The 24,301-nt window shown below is 50.3% G+C and overlaps 1 protein-coding gene across 1 annotated transcript; it reads right to left on the reverse strand.

Annotated features, from left to right (window-relative positions):
• LOC147093438 (uncharacterized) lies at positions 1-20,254 on the reverse strand. Its single transcript, XM_085974212.1, has 2 exons — positions 20,144-20,254; positions 1-1,746 (listed from the first exon to the last, which is right to left on the reverse strand). The coding sequence occupies exons 1-2, from the start codon at positions 20,252-20,254 to the stop codon at positions 436-438; spliced, it is 1,422 nt and encodes a 473-aa protein (XP_085830338.1). The 3' UTR covers positions 1-435.
• Positions 20,255-24,301: the final 4,047 nt, after the last annotated feature.

The raw sequence follows: 24,301 nt of genomic DNA on the forward strand, positions 1-24,301 counted from the left end.
ATGCGAGGTTATCCACTTTGGTGGCAAAAACAGGAAGGCAGATTATTATCTGAACGGCAATAGATTGGGAGATGGGGAAATGCAACGAGACCTGGGCGTCCATGTGTACCAGTCGCTGAAGGTAAGCATGCAGGTGCAACAGGCGGTTAAGAAGGCAAATGGTATGGCACCTCTGACAGAGCAGCTGTCCCTCAGTACTGCCCTGGAGTGTCAGCTTAGATTACGTGCTCAGGTCTCCAGAGTGGGACTCAAACCCACGACCTTCTGACTCTAGAGGTGAGAGGGACGCCCACTGAGCCGAGGCTGACCCCTCTTTATCTCCAGCCTATTTACTGGGGTTATCAGCATCTTCAAACCGCCCCCCAACCCCCTAATTGCCATTATTAACACAGAATAGTCCTTCATGTGATTAACAGCAGAATGGGACCAGTGAGCTCAGGTGTGAACTCGCTGGTGTCTCAGCAGGTGAAATGAACTGGTGAATCCCTTTTCACACACTGAGCAGGGGAACGGCCTCTTCCCAGTGTGGGTGCGCTGGTGTTTCAGAAGAGCGGATGAGTGCATAAACCTCTTCCCGCAGTGAGAGCAGCTGAACGGGCTCTCCCCGGTGTGGATGCGTCGATGCTTCTTCAGGCCCTTGGAGCATTTGAAACTCTTGTCGCAGTCGGAACATTTAAACGGCCTCTCGTCAGTGTGTACCAGCTGGTGTTCCTGCAGAGAGGTGAGACGAGTGAATCCTTTCCCGCACTCGGAGCAGGAGAACGGCCTCTCGTCAGTGTGAACCAGCTGGTGTTCCCGCAGAGAGGAGGGACGAGTGAATCCTTTCCCACACTCGGAGCAGGAGAACGGCCTCTCGTCAGTGTGAACCAGCTGGTGTTCCCGCAGAGAGAAGGGACGAGTGAATCCTTTCCCACACTCGGAGCAGGAGAACGGCCTCTCGTCAGTGTGCCCATGTTCGTGTACCAGCAGAGTGTGGGACTGGACAAATCCCTTCCCGCACATGGAGCAGGTGAACGGCCTCTCCCCGGTGTGATGTCGCTGGTGTATCACCAGGTTCGATGACTTAGCAAACCTCTTTCCGCAGTGAGAGCAGCTGAACGGCCTCTCCCCGGTGTGAATGCGTTGATGCCTCGACACATCCTCGGCGCTTTTAAAGCTCTTCTCACAGTCAGGGCACTTGCAGGGTCTCTCGTCAGTGTGAGCTCGCTGGTGCACTCGCAGTGAGTTAGAATGGCTGAATCCCTTCTCGCACACGGCGCAGGTGAACTGCATCTCCCCGGTGTGAGCTCGCTGGTGTGTCAGCAGGGCGGATTGTTTAGTGAATCCCTTATCGCACACGGAGCAGGTGAACGGCCTCTCCCCAGTGTGAACTCGCTGGTGTGTCAGCAGGGTGGAGGAGAGAGTGAATCCCTTCCCGCACACGGAGCAGGTGAACGGCCTCTCCCCGGTGTGAACTTGCTGGTGCTGTATCAGGTTGCTGGATCTTCTGAAGCACTTCTTGCAGTCGGAGCACTGAAAAGGTCTCTCATCGGTGTGAACACGCTCGTGTATCAACAGGTGGCAAGACTGGTTAAACCTCTTCTCACAGTGAGAGCAGGCGAATGGCTTCTCGTTGGTGTGAACTCGCCGGTGTCTCAGCAGGGTGGATTGTTGAGTGAATCCCTTCCCGCACACGGAGCAGGTGAACGGCCTCTTCCTGGTGTGTACTCGCTGGTGTGCCCGCAGGGAGCCTGAATGAGTGAATCCCTTCCCACACACGGAGCAGGTGAACGACCATTTCACAGAGTGACTGCCTTGATGAGTCTCCAGCTCGGAGAGGCAACTGAATCCTATCCCGCATTCCCGACATTTGCACGGATTCTCCTCGCTTTGGTTACACTTGTGCCTCCCCAGGCTGCACCTTCGGTTGAATCCACGTCCACACACAAGACACGTGTGCAGTTTGCCCACATTCTGATTGCTGCTTTCCGCTTCCATATGTCGATGATATTCAGGTCCTGATGAATCGAGTGACTCCGTCAGATCTTCGTGTGAAGTTTGCATTAAGCTGCCTGTCTGCAATTCTGCCCGTTGCAAGAGACAGTAAAAGAGGTTTATATAAGTAGTTAATGTAAATACAGGAGAGAAAATAAAGAAAGACTGGCCTTTGTACAGCGCCTTTCACGAGCAATGGTTTTACAGCCAATGAATTACTTTTGAAGTGTAGTCGCTGTTGTATTGTGGGAAACACTGCAGCCAATTTGCATGATAAATAATGGCCAGGACACCGGGGATAACTCTCCTGCCCTTCTTCGAAATAATGGGATCTTTTATGTCCACCTGAACGTCTCATCCGAAAGACAGCCCTCCGACAGTGCGGCGCTCCCTCAGTACTGCCCCTCCGACAGTGCGGCGCTCCCTCAGTACTGCCCCTCCGACAGTGCGGCACTCCCTCAGTACTGCCACTCCGACAGTGCGGTGCTCCCTCAGTACTGACCCTCCGACAGTATGGCGCTCCCTCAGTACTGCCTCTCTGACAGTACGGCGCTCCCTCTGTACTGCCCCTCCGACAGTGCAGCGCTCCCTCAGTACTGCCCCTCCGACAGAGCGGCGCTCCCTCAGCACTGCCCCTCCGACAGTGCGGTGCTCCCTCAGTACTGCCCCTCTGAAAGTGCAGCACTCCCTCAGTACTGCCCCTCCGACAGTGCGGTGCTCCCTCTGTACTGCCCCTCCGACACTGCAGCGCTCCCTCAGTACTGCCCCTCCGACACTGCGGCGCTCCCTCAGTACTGCTCCTCCGACAGTGCCGCGCTCCCTCAGTACTGCTCCTCCAACAGGGCCGCACCCCCGAAGCACCGCCCCTCCGACAGTGCAGCGCTCCCTCACTACTGCCCCTCCGACAGTGCAGCGCTCCCTCAGTACTGCCCCTCCGACAGTGCGGCGCTCCCTCAGTACTGCCCCTCCGACAGTGCAGCGCTTCCTCAGTACTGCCCCTCCGACAGTGCAGCGCTCCCTCAGTACTGCCCCTCTGACAGTGCACCCTCAGTACTGCCCCTCCGACAGTGCGGCGCACCCTCAGTACCGCCCCTCCGACAGGGCGGCGCACCCTCAGTACCGCCCCTCCGACAGGGCCGCGGCCCCCAAGTACAGCTCCTCCGACAGTGTGGCATTCCTTCGGCACTGCCCAGCAGCGTCAGCCTAGATTTATGTGCTCTAGTCCCTGGAGTGGGGACTTTGAACCCTGAGAGGCTCGTGGATAGCACGTTTAGCGAGTTGTTCACGCCTCAGGGTAGGGCAGCACAGGGGGTGACCATCAGGTGGAGCAACAAAGGCAGGCAGGTAGTGCAGGGAACCCCTGCGGACATCCCTTTTTCAAACAAGTATACCGCTTTGGATACTGTTAAGGTGGATGACTCACCAGGGGAAGGCAGCAGCAGCCAACTTCCTGGCACTGGGGGTGCTCCTGCTGCCCAGGAAGGGGGGAAAAAGAGTGGGAGAGCAATAGTGGTAGGGGATTCTATAGTAAGGGGAACAGATAGGCGTTTCTGTGGCCGTAGACGTGAATCCAGGATGGTTTGTTGCCTCCCTGGTGCCAGGGTCAAGGATGTCACTGAGCGGCTGCAGGGCATTCTGGAGGGGGAGGGTGAACAGCCAGTGGTCGTGGTCCACATTGGTACCAACGACATAGGTAAAAAGAGGGATGAGGTCCTGCATCAAGAATTTAGGGAGCTAGGTAACAGATTAAAGAGCAGGACCTCAAAGGTTGTAATCTCTGGATTACTCCCAGTGCCACGTGCTAGTAAGTATAGGAATGGGAGGATAGAGCAGATGAATGCGTGGCTAAAGAGTTGGTGTAGGGGGGAGGGTTTTACTTTCCTGGATAACTGGGCCTGCTTCTGGGAAAGGTGGGACTTGTACAAGTCGGACGGGTTGCACCTGAACCAGAGCGGGACAAATATCCTTGCGGGGAGGTTTGCTAGCACTGTTGGGGGGGGTTTAAACTAACTTGGCAGGGGGATGGGATACAGAGGGGAGCTGAAATGTGGGGGATGTGCTGCCAATTATAGAGAAAAAAACAAGTCAGCTTGGTAGACAGGGCAAATATATAAGGGCAAGGCTGGATGGCATCTATTTTAATGCAAGGAGTCTTGCAAATAAGGTGGATGAACTGAAGGTGTTGATAAACACATGGGAGTATGATACTGTTGCTATCACGGAGACATGGTTGAGGGAAGGGCAAGACTGGCAGCTCAATATTCCGGGGTACAGAATCTTCAGGCGAGACAGAGGGGGAGGTATAAGAGGAGGGGGTGTCACAATATTAATTAAGGAGTCAATTACTGCAGTAAGGAGGGATGATATATTAGCAGGGTCTTCTAATGAGGCCATATGGGTGGAGCTTAAAAACAAAAAGGGGGCAAGCACTTTGCTGGGAGTGTACTATAGGCCTCCAAACAGTCAGGGGGAGATAGAGGAACAGATATGGAGGCACATCTCAGAGAAATGTGCAAATAATAGGGTAATAATAATGGGGGATTTCAACTTCCCCAATATTAACTGGGATAGTCAGAGTGTGAAAGGCTCAGAGGGTGTAAAATTCTTAAAGTGCATCCAGGAGATCTTTTTGAGCCAGCATGTAGAAAGTCCTACAAGAGAGGGGGCGGTACTGGACCTAATTCGAGGGAATGTGGCCGGCCAAGTGGAAAAAGTGCTAGTGGGTGAGCACTTTGGTGATAGTGACCATAATATGGTAAGATTTAAGGTGGTCATGGAAAAGGACAGGGAGGGCCGGAAATAAAGGTTCTAAATTGGGGGAAGGCCGATTTTAATAGGATAAGGCAGGATCTGGCCAAAATGGACTGGGATCAGCTACTTGTAGGAAAATACGCATCGGAGCAATGGGAGGCTTTCAGAAGGGAGATTGAGATCATACAATGGCAACATGTTCCCGTAAAGGTCAAGGGTGGTTCCAAAAACCACAGGGAACCTTGGCTGTCAGGGGATATACGAGAATGGATTAGGAAAAAAAGGAGGGCTTTTGGTAGATACAAAAGGCTAAAGACGGAGGAAGCCCTAGAGGAGTACAAAAAGTGCAGGGGGATACTTAAAAAAGAAATTAGGAGATCAAGGAGGGGCCATGAAATAACACTGGCGAGCAAAATAAAGGAAAATCCGAAGATGTTTTATAAGTATATTAAGGGTAAGAGGATAACGAGGGAAAAAATAGGGCCCATTAGGGACAAAAGTGGCAATCTGTGTGTGGAGCCGGAAGATGTAGGAGGGGTTTTAAATGAATTTTTTGCATCTGTTTTCACTATGGAGAAGGACGATGTAGACATAGAAATAGGGCGGGGGGACTGTGATATGCTCGATCATATTAACATCGAGAGGGAGGAGGTATTGGCGGTTTTAGCTGGCCTAAAAATGGATAAATCCCCAGGCCCGGATGAAATGTATCCCAGGCTGCTGTGTGAGGCAAAGGAGGAGATTGCAGAGGCTCTAACACATATATTCAGGACCTCTCTGGCCACAGGGGATGTGCCAGAGGACTGGAGAACCGCTAATGTAGTACCATTATTCAAGAAGGGGAGTAGGGAAAAACCGGGGAACTACAGGCCAGTGAGCCTAACATCAGTGGTAGGAAAATTATTGGAAAAAATCCTGAGGGACAAAATTTGTCTCCACTTGGAGAGGCAAGGATTAATCAGGGATAGTCAACATGGCTTTGTCAAGGGAAGATCATGTCTGACTAATTTGATTGAATTTTTTGAGGGGGTGACTAGGTGTGTGGATGAGGGTAACGCAGCGGATGTGGTATACATGTATTTCAGTAAGGCCTTCGATAAAGTCCCGCACAGGAGACTGGTCAAGAAGGTAAGAGCCCATGGAATCCAGGGTGCCTTGGCACATTGGATACAAAACTGGCTTTGTGGCAGAAGGCAGAGGGTGATGGTCGAAGGTTGTTTTTGTGACTGGAAGCCTGTGGCCAGTGGGGTACCACAGGGATCGGTGCTGGGTCCCTTGCTGTTTGTGGTCTACATTAATGACTTGGATATGAATGTAAAGGGTATGATCAGTAAGTTCGCGGATGATACAAAAATTGGTAGGGTGGTAAATAGCGAGGAGGGTAGCCTCAGTCTGCAGGACGATATAGATGGGTTAGTCAGATGGGCGGAACAGTGGCAAATGGAATTTAACCCGGAAAAGTGCGAGGTGATGCACTTTGGGGGGACTAACAAGGCAAAGGAATACACAATGAATGGAAAGACCCTAGGCAAGTCGGAGGGTCAGAGGGATCTGGGTGTGCAAGTACACAGATCCCTGAAGGCGGCGGAACAGGTGGATAAGGTGGTAAAAAAGGCATATGGGATACTTGCCTTCATTAGCCGAGGCATTGAATATAAGAGCAAGGAGGTTATGATGGAGCTGTATAAAACACTGGTTAGGCCACAGCTGGAATACTGTGTGCAGTTCTGGTCGCCACACTACAGGAAGGATGTGATCGCGTTAGAGAGGGTGCAGAGGAGGTTCACCAGGATGTTACCAGGGCTGGAGCGCTTCAGCTATGAAGAGAGACTGGGCAGATTGGGTTTGTTTTCCTTGGAGCAGAGGAGGCTGAGGGGGGACATGATTGAGGTGTACAAAATTATGACGGGCATAGATAGGATGGATGCTGAGGAGCTTTTTCCCTTAGTAGAGGGGTCAATAACTAGGGGGCATAGATTCAAGGTAAAGGGCGGGAGGTTTAGAGGGGATTTGAGAAAGAACTTTTTCACCCAGAGGGTGGTTGGAGTCTGGAACTCACTGCCTGAAAGGGTTGTGGAGGCAGAAACCCTCACAACATTTAAGAAGCATTTGGATGTGCACTTGAAATGCCATAGCGTACAAGGCTACAGGCCAAATGCTGGAATATGGGATTAGATTAGACAGGGCTTGATGGCCGGCGCGGACACGATGGGCCGAAGGGCCTCTATCCATGCTGTATTACTCTATCTATGACTCTAACTTTCTGACTCAGAGACGAGGGTGCTCCCAATGGAGCCACTGGCTGGCTCTAAAGGTCTTTCACATCCTTGCTAAAGTGCTGTGGCCGGGGTAATTGTCACAGTCCCTTTAATCAGAGGAACACACAAGAGGGGGGAGGGAGTCCCTTTAAATGTGGAGGGGGTGGGTGTCCCTTTAAATGTGGAGGGGGTGGGTGTCCCTTTAAACGTGGAGGGGTGGGTGTCCCTTTAAATGTGGAGGGGGTGGGTGTCCCTTTAAATGTGGTGGAGGTGAATGTCCCTTTAAATGTGGAGGGGGTGGGTGTCCCTTTAAATGTGGAGAGGCGGGGCCACGCATGCTCATTCGACCCTCACCACAACGCCAGTCTGCCAGTGCGCATGCGCGGGGCCTCCGGGGAGCAGCCGGAAGATGGGCCCGGGGAAGAGGCCGAATCAGCGGCAGGGGTAAAGTCAAGTGTTGGGGAATCGATTTAAATCGAGGTGAGGGGGGAGCGGAGAGCGAGATTATAAAGTAAAAGACGAGAAAAACCAAACCTGAGAGTCGGGCAGGCGGGATCTCCGCGGACGCCGAAAGGAGCGGATTGAGACGCGCGGGATGGCATAGTGGTTAGCACTGTTGCCTCACAGCGCCAGGGACCCGGGTTCGAATCCGGCCTCGGGTGACTGTCTGTGTGGAGTTTGCACATTCTCCCCGTGTTTGCGTGGGTTTTCTCCGAGTGCTCCGGTTTCCTCCCACAGTCCAAAGATCTGCGGGTTAAGATGATTGGCTATGATAAATTGACCCTTAGTGTTAGGGGGATTAAATACAGGGATCAGGTGGCATATGTGTCGGTGCAGGCTCGATGGGCCGAAATGGCCTCTATCTGCACTGTGGGGTTTCTGTGATTTCTGTGATTCTGTGAGCCGGAGCAGTGTGATTCTGACTGACAGGAGCGCTGACCAATAGGAAGAGGGATGGGGTGGGCGGACTGAACTGGGCGGCCTGGTCCTCCAGCCAATGGCGGCACGGCTAGGGGGCGGGACCTTCCTCACCCCGGCGCTGGTGGGCTGGGGCCCGATTGTGACGTCATCAAAGGAGGAGGCCCAATCAGGTGGATGCAGGCCCGGCACCGGGCCTCTGACTGACGGGAGCTCTGACCAATAGGAAGAGGGCTCAGCTGGGAGGACTGAACTGGGCGGCCTGGTCCTCCAACCAATAGCGGCAAGGGGGCAGGGCCTGCTGTCCAGCTCAGGTGCGCTGGGGCCGATTGTGACGCGCTGTCCCCAGGTGAGAGCAGCTCAGTCAGCACAGAGCTGGGGCTGGAATCTGGGAGAGGGGCTGCAGGCAGCACAGAGCTGGGGCTGGAATCTGGGAGAGGGGCCGCAGGCAGCACAGAGCTGGGGCTGGAATCTGGGAGAGGGGCTGCAGGCAGCACAGAGCTGGGGCTGGAATCTGGGAGAGGGGCTGCAGGCAGTGGGCCTGGCAATGGGGCACAAGCTTCACAATACAAGCTTCTTTCAAATGCACAATTGTTTCCTACAGACAGCCTGGGTCACTCTGCAAAAAAACTGTTTAACAATTCATCATAACTCCCCTGCTTTAGGAGAGGCCTACAGTGCAAAAAGCAAGGAAGTTATGATGAAACTGTGTAAAAGACTGGAGTCAGCTGTGGCTCAGTGGATAGCAGAGTCAGAAGGTTGTGGGTTCAAATCCCGCTCCAGGAACTTGAGCACATAAAGCGAGGCTGACACTCCAGTGCGGTGCTGAGGGAGCGCCGCACTGTCGGAGGGGCAGTGCTGAGGGAGCGCCGCACTGTCGGAGGGGCAGTACTGAGGGAGTGCCGCACTGTCGGAGGGGCAGTACTGAGGGAGCACCGCATTGTCGGAGAGGCAGTACTGAGGGAGTGCTGCACGGTTGGAGGGGCAGTACTGAGGGAGTGCCACACTGTCGGAGGGTCAGTACTGAGGGAGCGCCGTACTGTCGGAGGGGCAGTACTGAGGGAGCGCCGCACTGTCGGAGGGTCAGTACTGAGGGAGCTCCGCACTGTCGGAGGGGCAGTAATGAAGGAGCGCTGCAGTGTCGGATGTGCCGTCCTACGGACGAGACGTTAAACCGAGGCCCCCGTCTGCCCCCTCAGGTGGATGTAAAAGATCCCGTGGTGCTATTTCGAAGAAGTTATCCCCGGTGTTTTGAGCCCAATATTTATCCCTCAATCAACATGATGTAAAAACAGATTACCTGGTCATTATCACATTGCTGTTTGTGGGAGCTTGCTGTGCGCAAATTGGCTGCCGCGTTTCCCACATTACAACAGTGAATACACTTCAAAAGTACTTCATTGGCTGTAAAGCAGTTTGGGACGTCCGGTGGTCGTCAAAGGCAGTTAAGAAGGCAAATGGTATGCTGGCCTTCATTACAAGAGGATTTGAGTACAGGAGTAAAGAAGTCTTACTCCAATTATATCTTCTTCTTTCTTCTTAGGCAGTCCCTTGGAACCGAGGATGACTTGCTTCCACATTAAAAATCAGTTCTCAGGCGTAAGGGTAAACCGGGAGAGCTTCTTCTCCCCGAGACGGACCCTCTGATATAAAGGGTCGACTGGATCCATGTTTATCTGTAATTTAAACAGTGGTCTGGTCGTCTTCCGAGCTCTTTCCCCTAGAGGAGAGGGTAGAATGGGGGTCTTTAGTGTTAAATGGTTTCACCTGGGTCCATTGCTTCCATCGCATACCCATCGGTTCTTGTAGACAAACACACGTATCACTTGTCATTAATACAGTACATGGCCCCATCCAACGGGCCCCATTCCCTTTCTTCCGATAACTTGCGTCATTACTTGTTGACCTATTCTGGGCAACTCATCTGGTTTAAGTCCAGCATTCTTCCTTTCTAGATCTTTAATCTGTTGTTGGTTCCTTACTTCTTTATTTAGTGCTTGTACCTCCTGATTTAGTTGTACAAAGTATTGCCTTAATCTATCTTGTACTGGTCCAAGTTCTCCCACCCCTCCAGCCAAATCCTCTGGTAGTCTCATAGCTCGTCCTGTCATTAGATCACAGGGGGTCAGTCCGGTCGTTTGTCCTGGGGTGGCTCACAGCCTCATTAGTATGCTGGGTAATAATTCCGACCATCCCCTCCCTGTTTCTTGGATGGCTTTTGTCAGCGCGTTTTTCAGTGTCCTATTCATTCTTTCTACCATCCCCGAGCTCTTGGGGTGATATGGTATGTGATATTTTGTGTCACATGTAGCAGCTTACAGATTTCTTTCATTATTTTGCCGGTGAAATGAGTGCCGTTGTTTGAGTCAATTTGCAGAGGCACTCCCCAACGGGGTATAACCTCGGTAGCCAATATTAGTGCAACTGTTTGTGCAGAGCAATCTCGGGTGGCAAAGGCTTCCACCCACCTGGTAAATTGGTCAATTATTACCAGGCAATATTTCTTCCCCCGGTCCTGCGCTAAGGGGACGGTAAAGTCAATTTGTAAGTTTTCCCAGGGTCCTTGGGGCCTGGGTTGGTTTGCTGCTCTAACTCGACATCTCTGTCCTACATTATTCTTGCGCATATTATACAGTGGTGGCAATATTTCGCTACTTCCTGACCCATCTTTGGCCACCACCAGTACTGTGTCAATAGGTGCAACATGTTACTTCTGCCAGTATGTGTTACACCATGGTATAGCGCCATCAGTTGTTGTCTACAACATTCCGGTGCCACCACCTGGTTACGTGGGCCCCATTTCCAAATTCCATCTTGTAATTGCGCGCCAGCTTGTCTCCATTTCTCCTTTTGCTCTTTACTAGTATTTTCTTGTAGCTCCATTATATTCACTTCCTGTACCCCACTGACTATCATGACCATATTTATTTCATTTTTGAACGCGTCCTCTGGTTGCATTTCTTCCGCAGCTAGTTTTGCGCCTAGATCTGCATACCTATTCCCCATAGGGGCCTGGTCCTGGGGTTCATAGAAACATACAAGATAGGAGGAGCAGGAGTAGGCCATTCGGCCCCTCGAGCCTGCTCCGCCATTCAATGAGATCATGGCTGATCATCCAAGTTCAGTACCCTGTCCCTGCCTTCTCCCCATATCCCTTGATCCCTTTAGCCTTAAGAAATATATCCAACTCCTTCTTGAATATATTTAATGAATTGGCCTCCACTGCCTTCTGTGGTAGAGAATTCCACAGGTTCACCACTCTCTGGGTGAAGAAATTCCTCCTCATCTCTGTCCTAAATGGCTTACCCCTTATCCTTAGACTGTGTCCCCTGGTTCTGGACTCCCCGACCATCGGGAACATCCTTCCTGCATCCAGTCTGTCCAGTCCTGTTAGAATTTTATAAGTTTCAATGAGATCCCCTCTTATTCTTCTAAAATACAGCGAGTATAAGCCCAATCGACCCAATCTCTCCTTATACATCATTCCTGCCATCCCAGGTATCAGTCTGGTGAATCTTCGCTGCACTCTCTCCATGGCAAGAACATCCTTCCTCAGATAAGGCGACCAAAACTGCACACAATACTCAAGGTGTGGTCTCACCAAGGCCCTGTACAACTGCAGCAAGACATCCTTGTTCTTGTACTCGAACCCTCTCGCTACGAAGGCCAACATACCATTTGCCTTCTTAACCGCCTGCTGCACCTGCATGCTTACCTTCAGCGACTGGTGCACAAGGACGCCCAGATCTCGTTGCACTTCCCCTTCTCCCAATCTATTGCCATTCAGATAATAATCTGCCTTCCTGTTTTTGACACCAAAGTGGATAACCTCGCATTTATCCACGTTATATTGCATCTGCCATGCTTCTGCCCAATCACCCAACCTGTCCAAATCATCCTGGAGTTTCTCGGCATCCTCCTCACAGCACACACGCCCACCCAGCTTTGTGTCATCTGCAAACTTGGAGATATTACATCTAGTTCCCTCGTCCAGATCATTAATAAATATTGTGAATAGCTGGGGTCCAAGGACCGATCCCTGCGGTGCCCCACTAGTCACTGCCTGCCACTCGGAAAAAGAGCTGTTTATTCCAACTCTTTGCTTCCTGTCTGCCAACCAGTTCTCTATCCAAGTCAATACCTTGCCCCCAATCCCATGTGCCTTAACTTTACACGCTAATCTCTTATGTGGGACCTTATCGAAAGCCTTTTGAAAGTCCAAATACGCCACATCCACTGGTTCTTCCTTATCTATTTTACCAGTTACATCCTCAAAAAATTCCTGTAGATTAGTCAAGCATGATTTACCTTTTGTAAATCCATGTTGACTTTGTCCGATCCGGTCACTTTTTTTCAAGTGCTCTGCTATTACATCCTTTATAATGGACTCTAGCATTTTCCCCACTACCGATGTCAGGCTAACCGGTCTGTAAGTCCCCATTTTCTCTCTCCCACCTTTTTTGAATAGTGGGGTAACATTAGCTACCCTCCAATCCATGGGAACTGTTCCAGATGCCATCGAATGTTGGAAGATGATCAGCAATGCATCTACTATTTCTAGGGCCACTTCCTTAAGTACCCTAGGATGTAGATTATCAGGCCCTGGGGATTTATCGGCCTTCAGTCCCATCAATTTCCCTAACACCATTTCCCTACAAATACTGATTTCTATCAGTTCCTCCCTTTCATTAGACCCTATGTTCCCTAACATCTCTGGGAGGTTATTTGTGTCCTCCTTTGTGAAGACAGAACCAAAATATGTATTTAAGACCAGGACCAGTGCAAGATAGATTAAGGCGATACTTAGTACAACTAAATCAGGAGGTACAAGCACTAAATAAAGAAGTGAGGACCCAACAACAGATTAAAGATCTAGAAAGGAAGAATGCTGGACTTAAACCAGACGAGTTGCCCAGAATAGGTCAACAAGTAATGACGCAAGTTATCGGAAGAAAGGGAATGGGGCCCGTTGGATGGGACCATGTACTGTATTAATGAGAAGTGATACGTGTGTTTGTCTACAGGAACCGATGGGTATGCGATGGAAGCAATGGACCCAGGTGAAACCATTTAACACTAAAGACCCCCATTCTACCCTCTCCTCTAGGGGAAAGAGCTCAGAAGACGACCAGACCTCTGTTTAAATTACAGATAAACATGGATCCAGTTGACCCTTTATATCAGAGGGTCCGTCTCGGGGAGAAAAAGCTCTCCCGGTTTACCCTTACTCCTGAGAACTCATTTTTAATGTGGAAGCAAGTCATCCTCGGTTCTGAGGGGCTGCCTAAGAAGAAAGAAGAAGATATAATTGGAGTAAGACTTCTTTACTGCTGTACTCAAATCCTCTTGTAATGAAGGCCAGCATACCATTTGCCTTCTTAACTGCATTTCACGACCACCGGATGTCCCAAAGCGCTTTACAGCCAATGAAGTACTTTTGAAATGTATTCACTGTTGTAATGTGGGCTCAAAACACCGGGGATAACTTCTTTGAAATAGCACCACGGGATCTTTTACATCCACCTGAGGGGGCAGACGGGGGCCTCCGTTTAACGTCTCATCCGTAGGACGGCACCTCCGACACTGCAGCGCTCCTTCATTACTGCCCCTCCGAAAATGCGGCTCTCCCTCAGTACTGCCCCTCCGACAGTGCATTGCTCCCTCAGTACTGCCCCTCCGATGGAGCAGGGCTCCTTGAGCACTGCCCCTCCGACAGTTCAGCGCTCCCTCAGTACAGACCCTCCGACAGTGCAGCGCTCCCTCAGTACTGCCGCTCCGACGGAGCAGCGCTACCTGAGCACTGCCCCTCCGACAGTGCGGCGCTCCCTCAGTACTGCCCCTCCGACAGTGCGGCCCTCCCTCAGTACTGCCCCTCCGACAGTGCGGCACTCCCTCGGTACTGACCCTCCGACAGTGCGGCACTCCCTCGGTACTGCCCCTCCGACAGTGCGGCGCTCCCTCGGTACTGCCCCTCCGACAGTGCGGCGCTCCCTCAGTACTGCCCCTCCGACAGTGCGGCACTCCATCGGTACTGACCCTCCGACAGTGCGGCACTCCCTCGGTACTGCCCCTCCGACATTGCAGCGCTCCCTCAGTACTGCCCCTCAGACAGTGCGGCGCTCCCTCAGTAGTGACCCTCCGACAGTGCGACACTCCGTCAGTACTGCCCTTCCGACAGTGCGGCACTCCATCGGTACTGACCCTCCGACAGTGCGGCACTCCCCCGGTACTGCCCCTCCGACATTGCAGCGCTCCCTCAGTACTGCCCCTCAGACAGTGCGGCGCTCCCTCAGTAGTGACCCTCCGACAGTGCGACACTCCCTCAGTACTGCCCTTCCGACAGTGCGGCGCTCCCTCAGTACTGCACTGGAGTGTCAGCCTCGCTTTATGTGCTCAAGTCCCTGGAGCGGGATTTGAACCCACAACCTTCTGACTCTGCTATCCACTAAGCCACAGCTGACTCCAGTCTTTTACACAGTTTCATCATAACTTTCTTGCTTTTGCACTCTACTCCTCTCCTAAAGCAAGGAGAGTTATGATGAATTGTTAAACAGTTTGTTTTGCAGAGTGACCAAGGCTGTCTGTAGGAAACAATTGTGCATTTGAAAGAAGCTTGTATTGTGAAGCTTCTGCCTCTTTGCAAGGCCCGTTGCCTGCGGCCCCTCTCCCAGATTCCAGCCCCAGCTCTGTGCTGACTGCGGCCCCTCTCCCAGATTCCAGCCCCAGCTCTGTGCTGACTGCAGCCCCTCTCCCAGATTCCAGCCCCAGCTCTGTGCTGCCTGCGGCCCTTCTCCCAGATTCCAGCCCCAGCTCTGTGCTGCCTGCGGCCCCTCTCCCAGATTCCAGCCCCAGCTCTGTGCTGCCTGCGGCCCTTCTCCCAGATTCCAGCCCCAGCTCTGTGCTGCCTGCGGCCCCTCTCCCAGATTCCAGCCCCAGCTCTGTGCTGACTGAGCTGCTCTCACCTGGGGACAGCGCGTCACAATCGGCCCCAGCGCACCTGAGCTGGAGAGGAGGCCCCGCCCCCTTGCCGCACCGCCATTGGTTGGAGGACCAGGCCGCCCAGTTCAGTCCTCCCAGCTCAGCCCTCTTCCTATTGGTCAGCGCTCCCGTCAGTCAGAATCACATTGCTCCGGCTCACTCCGCCCCCCTGCGCGGATCAAACCGCTCCGTTCGGCGTCACGTGGAGGTCCCGCCCGACTCTAAGGTTTGGTTTTACTCGTATTTTACTTTATAATCTCACTCTCCACTCCCCCCTCACCTCGATTTAAATCGATTCCCCAACACTTTACTTTACCCCGACCGCTGATTCCGCCTCTTCCCCAGGCCCGGCCTTCCGTCTTCTCCCCGGTGGCCCGACGTAGGCGCACTGGCAGCCTGGTGTTGTGTGGGGGCCGAATGAGAATGCGCGGCCCCGCCTCTCCACATTGAAAGGGACACCCACCACCTCCACATTTAAAGGGACATCCACCCCCTCCACATTTAAAGGGACACCCACCTCCTCCACATTTAAAGGGACTCCCTCCCCCCCTCTCATGCCCTCTACTGTGGAGGAGGAATTCCTGGAGTGTTTACGGGATGTTTTCCTGGACCAATATGTCGAGGAACCAACCAGAGATCAGGCCATCTTAGACTCGGTGTTATGTAACGAGATAGGATTAATTAGCAATCTTGTTGTACGAGGCCCCTTGGGAATATGATCGAATTCTTCATTAAGATGGAGAATGAAGTTGTTGACTCAGAGACTAGGGTCCTAAATTTAAATAAAGGAAACTATGATGGTATGAGACGCGAGTTGGGTAGGATTGATTGGGGAATATCACTCAAAGGGTTGACGGTGGCTAGGCAATGGCAAACATTCAAAGACTGCATGGATGAACTACAGAATTTGTTCATCCCAGTTTGGCATGAAATTAAAACAAAAAAGGTGACTCAACTGTGGCGAACAAGGGAAATTAGGGATACCATAAGATCCAAGGAGAGGACATATAAATTGGCCAGAAAAAGCAGTAAACCTGAGGATTGGGAGCAGTTTAGGATTCAACAAAGGAGGACAAAGGGATTAATTAAGAAAGGGAAAATAGAGTATGAGAGTAAGCTTGCAGGGAACATAAAAACTGACTAAAAGCTTTTATAGATATGTGAAGAGAAAAAGAACATAAGAAGTAGGAGCAGAAGTAGGCCATATGGCCCCTCGGGCCTGCTCCGCCATTCAATAGGATCATGACTGATCTGAACCTAGACTCACATCCACTTCCCTGCCCGCTCCCCGTAACCCCTAATTCCCTTATCAGTTAGGAAACTGTCTATCTCCGTTTTAAATTTATTTAATGTCGCAGCTTCCACAGCTATCTGAGGTAGCAAATTCCATAGATTTACCACCCTCTGAGTGAAGAAGTTTCTCCTCATCTCAGTTTTGAAAGGGCAGCCCCTTATTCTAAGATTATGCCCCCTAGTTCTAGTCTCACCCATCAGTGGAAACATTCTCCCTGCATCCACCCGATCAAGCCCCCTCACAATCTTATATGTTTCGATAAGATCGCCTCTCATTTTTCTGAACTCCAATGAGTAGAGTCCCAACCTACTCAACCTTTCCTCATAAGTCAACCCCCTCATCTCCGGAATCAACCGAGTGAACCTTCTCTGAACTGCCTCGAGAACAAGTATATCTTTTCTTAAATATGGAAACCAAAACTGTACGCAATATTCCAGGTGTGGCCTCACCAGTACCCTGTATAACTGAAGCAAGACTTCCTTGCTTTTATACTCCATTCCCCTTGCAATAAAAGCCAAGATTCCATTGGCCTTTCTGATCACCTGCTGTACCTGCATACTAACCTTCTGTGTTTCATGCACCAGGACCCCCAGATCCCTTTGTACTGTAGCACTTTGCAGTTTCTCTCCATTTAGATAATAACTTGCTCTTTGATTTTTTCTGCCAAGGTGCATAACCTCACACTTTCCAACATTATATTGCATCTGCCAAATTTCTGCCCACTCACTTAGCCTGTCTATGTCCTTTTGCAGGTTTTTTAGGTCCTCCTCACTCACTGCTTTCCCTCCCATCTTTGTATCGTTGGCAAACTTGGATATGTTGCACTCGGTCCCCTCCTCCAAATGATTAATATAGATTGTAAAGAGTTGGGGTCCCAGCACTGCCCCCTGCGGAACACCACTAGTTACTGATTGCCAACCCGAGAATGAACCATTTATCCCAACTCTCTGTTTTCTGTTAGATAGCCAATCTTCCACACATGCCAGTATATTACCCCAAATCCTGTGATTTTTTATCTTGTGCAGTAATCTTTTGTGTGGCACCTTGTCAAATGCCTTTTGGAAGTCCAAATACACCACATCCACTGGTTCCCCTTTATCCACCCTGTTTGTTACATCCTCAAAGAATTCGAACAAATTTGTCAAACATGACTTCCCCTTTATAAAACTATGCTGACTCTGTCCGATTAAATTATGCTTATCCAAATGTCCTGTTACTGCTTCCTTAATAATGGACTCCAACATTTTACCAACCACAGATGTTAGCCTAACTGGTCTATAGTTTCCAGCCTTTTGGCTACCTCCCTTTTTAAATAAGGGCGTTACATCAGCAGTTTTCCAATCTGCTGGGACCTTGCCTGAATCCAGGGAGTTTTGGAAAATTACCACCAATGCATCCACAATCCCCACCGCTACCTCTCTCAAGACCCTAGGATGTAAGCCATCAGGTCCAGGGGATTTATCCGCCTTAAGTCCCATTATCTTACCAAGTACCATCTCCTTAGTGATTGTAATCGTGTTTAGCTCCTCCCCCCCTATAGCCCCCTGTTTGTCCAGTATTGGGATATTTTTAGTGTCCTCTACTGTAAAGACTGATACAAAATATTTGTTCAGCGTTTTTGCCATCTCCATGTTCCCCACTACTAATTTCCCGGTCTCGTCCTCTAAGGGATAAACATTCACTTTAGCCACCCTTTTTCTTTTTATATAACTGTAGAAACTCTTGCTATCTGTTTTTATATTTTTTGCTAGTTTACTTTAATAATCTATCTTCCTTTTCTTAATTAATCTTTTAGTTATTCTTTGCTGGCTTTTAAATGCTTCCCAATCTTCTATCCTCCCACTAGATTTGGCTCCTTTATATGCCCTTGTTTTCAGTCGGATACTATCCTTTGTTACTTTACTTAGCCACGGATGGCTGTCTTTTCTTTTACGCACCTTTTTCCTCAGTAGAATATATTTTTCTTGAAAGTTGTGAAATATCTCCTTGAATGTACACCACTGCTCCTGTGCCATCTTACACCTTAATCTATTTTCCCAGTCCACTTTAGTCAACTCTGCTCTCATACCTTCATAGTCTCCTTTATTTAAGCTTAGTACACTGGTTTGAGATCGAACTCTCTCACCCTCCAACTGAATTTGGAATTCAACCATGTTATCGTCACTCATTCCAAGGGTATCCTTTACTAGGACATTTTTTATTAATCCTGTCTCATTACACAGGACCAGATCTAAGATTGCCTGCCCCCTGGTTGGTTCAGTAACATACTGCTCAAGGAACCCGTCCCTAATGCACTCTATGAACTCTTCCTCAAGGCTGCCCTGCCCAATTTGATTTGTCCAGTCAATATGAAGGTTAAAATCTCCCATGATTATAGCTGTTCCCTTATTACAAGCCCCAACTATTTCCTGATTTATACTCTGACCAGTAGAGTTGCAACTGTTAGGAGGCCTATAGACTACGCCCACTAGTGACTTTTTCCCCTTGTTATTCCTATTTCCACCCACACTGTTTCACTATTCTGATCCTTTGACCCAATATCATTTCTCACTATTGCAGTGATTCCATCCTTTATTAACACAGCCACCCCACCTCCTTTTCCTTCCTGTCTGTCCTTTCTAATAGTCAAATACCCCTGGATGTTTAGTTCCCAGTCATGGTCACCCTGCAGCCATGTCTCCGTAATGGCCACCAGATCATACCCATGTGCAGTTATTTGTACCGTCAACTCGTCTATTTTGTTAGGAATGCTGCGTGCATTCAGATAAAGAACTTTTAAATATGTTTTGTGACAATTTATTCCTGCTTTTACCCCTTTACTACTTTACCATTATCTTTATATATTCTGTCCCTTCCTGACCATTATCTTTATATATTCTGTCCCTTCCTGACATGCTCTGGTTTTTAATTCCCCCACTGCTACCTTGCTCTATTGCCTTCTCCGCTGACATTTTTATTTTTCTCTCTCTTGCAACCTCCCCCCCACTAATGAGTTTAAATCCCTCTCTACAGCCCTAGTTATTCGATTCACCAGGATTCTAGTCCCAGCACTGGCCAAGTGAAGTCCGTCCCAACGGAACAGCTCTCTCCTGTCCCATACTGGTGCCAGTGTCCCAAGAAGCAAAACCCATTTCTCCCACACCAGTCTTTGGGCCACGCATTTAACACCCTGATTTTATTTACCCTAGCCAAATTTGCTCATGAGGGCAGGTACTGCACAGGTTAGATACAGAGTAAAGCTTCCTGTACACTGTCCCATCAAACACTCCCAGGGCAGGTACAGCATGGGTTAGATACAGAGTAAAGCTCTCTCTACACTGTCCCACCAAACACTCCCAGGGCAGGTACAGCAGCGTTAGATACAGAGTAAAGCTCCCTCTACACTTTCGCATCATACACTCCCAGGGCAGGTACAGCACGGGTTAGATACAGTGTGTCAGCCATGGCTCAGGCGGTAGCACTCTCTCCTCTGAGTCAGAAGGTTGTGGGTTGAAGTCCCACTCCAGAGACTCGAGTCTATAACTCTGTGCTGCCCCTCCAGTGCAGTGCTGAGGGAGTAAAGCCCAGTGCAGAGTAAAGTTCCCTCTGCACTGCTCCACTAACAGGCCTGAGCCCCAAACTCAGAAGAGCACCCTCTGCTGCATTCCACTTGTCTCAGCAGCGGGAGAAGCAGGTGGCAGAAGTCCCGCCCCTCGGACACCCCGATTGGTTGGAGGACGCGCCGCCACCTCAGTCCTCCGAGCTCCACCTGCTCTCTCCCTATTGGTCGGCGCTCCCATCAGTCACCGCCCTGGAGTTGATGACGTGCCCCAGTCCGCCTCCCTGCAGAAGACAAGGGGCTGCGGCCGCTCAATCCGCTCCGCTCGGTGCCGGGAGGGTGCTGGGATGGTGCGGTTTGTATTTTCTTTTTATTTCTCTCACCGCCCGCGCTTCTCTCCGCTATATATAAAAAAACCCTGATAAAACCCACTTTCTGCCAGTGATCCGGACTCTGGCGGTTGCCCGGGCCGACCCAGAATGCGGGATCTGTGCGCAGGCGCGGTGCCGTCTGATCCTCGGGAGCCGGGGTCCTGCCGAGCATATGCAGTCTGGCGGCAGGCGGCACATGCGGAGTAGGGGGAGTGGGCGGGGTCACAGCACGGGCAGTTTTGGATGAGCTCAAGGTGACGTGGGCTGGAATGTGGGAAGCCAGCCAGGAGTGTGTTGGAATAGTCAAGTCAAGAGGTGACAAAGGGCCGGGGGAGGGTTTCAGCAGCGGATGAACTGAGGCAGGGGTGGAGATGGGCGATGTTACCCAGGTGGAAGGAGGCACTCTTAGTGATGCTGCGGATAGTTCAACAGCTGCCTGATCTTGCTGCAGTTGTACAGAGCCTTGGTGAGACCACACCTTGAGTAATGTGTGCAGTTTTGGTCACCTTATCTAAGGAAGGATGTTCTTGCCATGGAAGTAGTGCAGCGAAGATTCACCAGACTGATACCTGGGATGGCAGGAGTGATGTATGAGGAGAGATTGGGTCGACTGGGCTTGTACTCGCTGGAGTTTAGAAGAATGAGAGGGGATCTCATTGAAACTTATAAAATTCTGACAGGACAGGACAGACTAGATGCAGGAAGGATGTTCCCGATGGTCGGGGAGTCCAGAACCAGGGGTCACAGCCTAAGGATAAGGGGTAGGCCATTTAGGACAGAAATTAGGAGGAATTTCTTCACCCAGAGAGAAGTGAACCTGTGGAATTCTCTACCACAGAAGGCAGTAGAGGCCAATTCATTAAATATATTCAAGAAGGAGTTGGATATATTTCTTAAGTTAAAGGGATCAAGGGGTATGGGGAGAAAGCAGGGACCGGGTACTGAAATTGGATGATCAGCCATGATCGCATTGAATGGTGGAGCAGGCTCGGGGGGGCCGAATGGCCTACTCCTGCTCCTATCTTCTATATTTCTATGTTTCTAACCCTGCTTCCCCCCTTACCCTTTCTGCACTCCTTTTAAAGGGTTTTAGAAGTGGAGCATTTACTGACAGGAAGCTCAAACCAAACATCACGTCAAGATCTAACAGAGTTACGTGATTCCTCAGGACCTGATTCAGTCTCTCCTCCAATCTGCTGGCACACCCGTGAGTTCACACTTATGACAGACCTTCTAAATGTTCTGAAAGAGCTTCAAAATCTACAAATACCTGAAGCAACACCAGTGGCCACACACTGGGGGAAACCCGGGCCCCGTGTGTGGGAAGGGATTCACTCAGCCATCCACTCCAATGATACACCAGCAAGTTCACACTAGGGAGGGACCTTTAACCCGCTCTGTGTGTGGGAAGGGATTAATTGCACCATCCATGCTGAAGAGACACCAGCTTGTCCACACCGATGAGAGACCGTTGACCTGCTCCGTGTTTTTGAAGCGATTCTCTCATTCTGCCACCCTCCTGAGACACCAGCTTGTTCATAGTGATGAGAGACCGATTAAATGTTCTGACTGTGGGAAGAGATTTAAAAGGTCCCAGGATCTGAAGAGACACCAGCTGGAGAGAGCAGGAGAGATTCTGTTCACCTGCTCTGTGTGTGGGAAGAGATTCACTCGGTCCTCGAATCTGCTGGCACACCAGCGAGTTCACACTGGGGAGAGGCCGGTGAAACATTCCGACTGTGGGAAAAGCTGAAGGGACACCAGCTGGAGAGAGCAGGGAAGAGGCCGCTCACCTCATCCGTGTGTGGGAAGGGATTCACTCGGCCATCACATCTGGTTAGACACCAGCGAGTTCACACTGGGGAAAGACCATTCACCTGCACCGTGTGTGGGATGGGATTCACTCTGTCATCCCACCTAGTGAGACACCAGCAAGTTCACACTGATGATAGACCATTTAAATGTTCTGACTGTGGGAAGAGCTTTAAAAGCTCTGGGGATCTGAAGGTACACGAGCGAGTTCACACTGATGCGAGACCATTTACATGTTCTGTCTGTGGGAAGAGCTTTAAAAGCTCCGGGGAGCTGAAGAGACACCAGCGAGTTCACACTGGGAAGAAGCGGTTCACCAGCCCCGTGTGTGGGAAGGGATTCACACAGTCCTCGACTCTGCTCGAACACCAGCGAGTTCACACTGATGAGAGACCATTTACATGTTCTGTCTGTGGGAAGAGCTTTAAAAGCTCCGCGAACCTGAAGAGACACCATCGAGCTTACACTGGGGAGAGACCGTTCACCTGCTCCGTGTGTGGGAAGGGATTCACTCTGTCCTCGACTCTGCTCGATCACCAGCGAGTTCACACTGATGAGAGACCTTTTCACTGTTCTGACTGTGGTAAGAGCTTTAAAAGCTCCGGGAACCTGAAGAGACACCAGCGAGCTCACATTGTTCTGTAGAGCAGAGCCCTGCAGACAGCTGGGGCATCATGAACATGGAATGGATGAATGTTTTGAAATTCTTGTACTGCTGTTTAATCTTTAAGACTGTTGTGCTGATGATTCCCTTCGATTGACTGTTCATGGTGTTCCATAGAATGTACAGCACAGAAACAGGCCATTCGGCCCAACTGGTCCATGCCAGTGTTTATGCTCCACACCCACCCTACTTCAATTAACCCGATGAACATCTCCTCCCATTCCTTTCTCCCTTGTGTGGCTTCCCCATAAATCCATCTATGCTGATCACCTCAACCACTCCTTGTGGTAGCGACTTCCCCATTCTCACCACTCTCTGGGTAAAGAAGTTTCTCCTGAATTCCCTCCTGGATTTGTTAGTGACTTTTATATTTACAGCCACATAAATATGATGAGATTCTGTTAAGCTGACCAGTACGTTGTTGTACTTTGTCTTTTTCTGATGAATGAAACATTACTGAGCCCCTGTACCCGTGTTATGGGATGACGTGCCAGGCAAGTGAAGGCACAACGTCTGGGTGTGAATCTAATAATAACCTCACGGACTGTATAGGTGTGATAACCAGATGGGGTTGTGGTTATAGTCTGGTCACAGATGGACTAAATTCCCCGAATTAGCAGGAGTTCAGGAGACGGTCAACAGACGGGTCCAAACAATCCCATTTCCTGAGCGGTAACCAAGCTTGTGTATAAGAACAGGCCACTTAAGCCGTTGTCAGTTGGAAGAGACTCGAGAAGATCGCGCGTGAATCCACTGTACTTCTATTCTCCAGATTGAGGGAATTATCACCCGATCTGTGTTATGCAGAGCTCTTAATAAAGTCTGGAGAGACAATTTGTGTTCTTGTGAGCTTGATTATCAGGTATCCAAAACCCTGGGACTCCCGATCATTAGAGTCAACCTCAGTGTGTGGAAAGGGATTCCCTGGTGTATCCCACCCACTGACACACCAAAGTGTCCACATTGTGACTGCAGTGGGTCGATTCCACTGTTTCTGATGCCTTTAATCACATCCAGGACTGAACCATGTTAGTTCAGGCAACTGGGGCTTGTTAATGTTAAAAGCCCCCAATAACTGGGCTGGATTTAAAGATTATTCCCTGTTCTCTCAGTACTCGTGAGCAGAGAGAAGCTGATGTTATAGAATCATAGAGCACAGTGGGATGCCTTTCGGCCCATCGTGCTGGTGCCAGCTCTCTGAAAGAGCGATGCGATTAGTCCCACTGCCCTGCTCTTTCTCCACAGCCCTGCAAATTTCTGCCTTTAGTATATATCCAATTCCCTTTTGAAAGTTACTATTGAATCTGCTTCCACCTCCCATTCAGGCAGTACATTCCAGATCATCACAATTCGCTGTGTAAAAAAAGTCTCCTCATTTCCTCCCGATTATTTTGCCAATGATCTGAAATCTGTGTCCTCTCATTACCGACCCTCCTGCCAGTGACAACAGCTTCTCCTTGTTTGCTCGATTAAAACCCCTCCTAATTTTGAGCACCTCGATCACAGCTCCACTTAACTGTCTCTGCTCCCACTTATTTTGCCATTGTTTTGTGAATTGTTGCTGTGATCGAGGTGCTGGATGTCCGTGTCTGGGGAATGGGACATTCTATCCTCGTGAGCACCGAGTGTCAGCATCGAGCAATCTCTGGTCAGGGACTGTCTTTTTAAACTGCCTCACCTGAGCTTTTTGACTCCCTGATTTCATTATTAAACATTTCTGAGTTTTTGCAGAGTGACCAAGGC

This window comes from Somniosus microcephalus, unplaced genomic scaffold (assembly GCF_052327205.1).
Source record: "Somniosus microcephalus isolate GS21.2 unplaced genomic scaffold, FLI_Smic_1.0 unresolved_chr1, whole genome shotgun sequence".
In the NCBI taxonomy this organism is placed as follows: domain Eukaryota; kingdom Metazoa; phylum Chordata; class Chondrichthyes; order Squaliformes; family Somniosidae; genus Somniosus; species Somniosus microcephalus.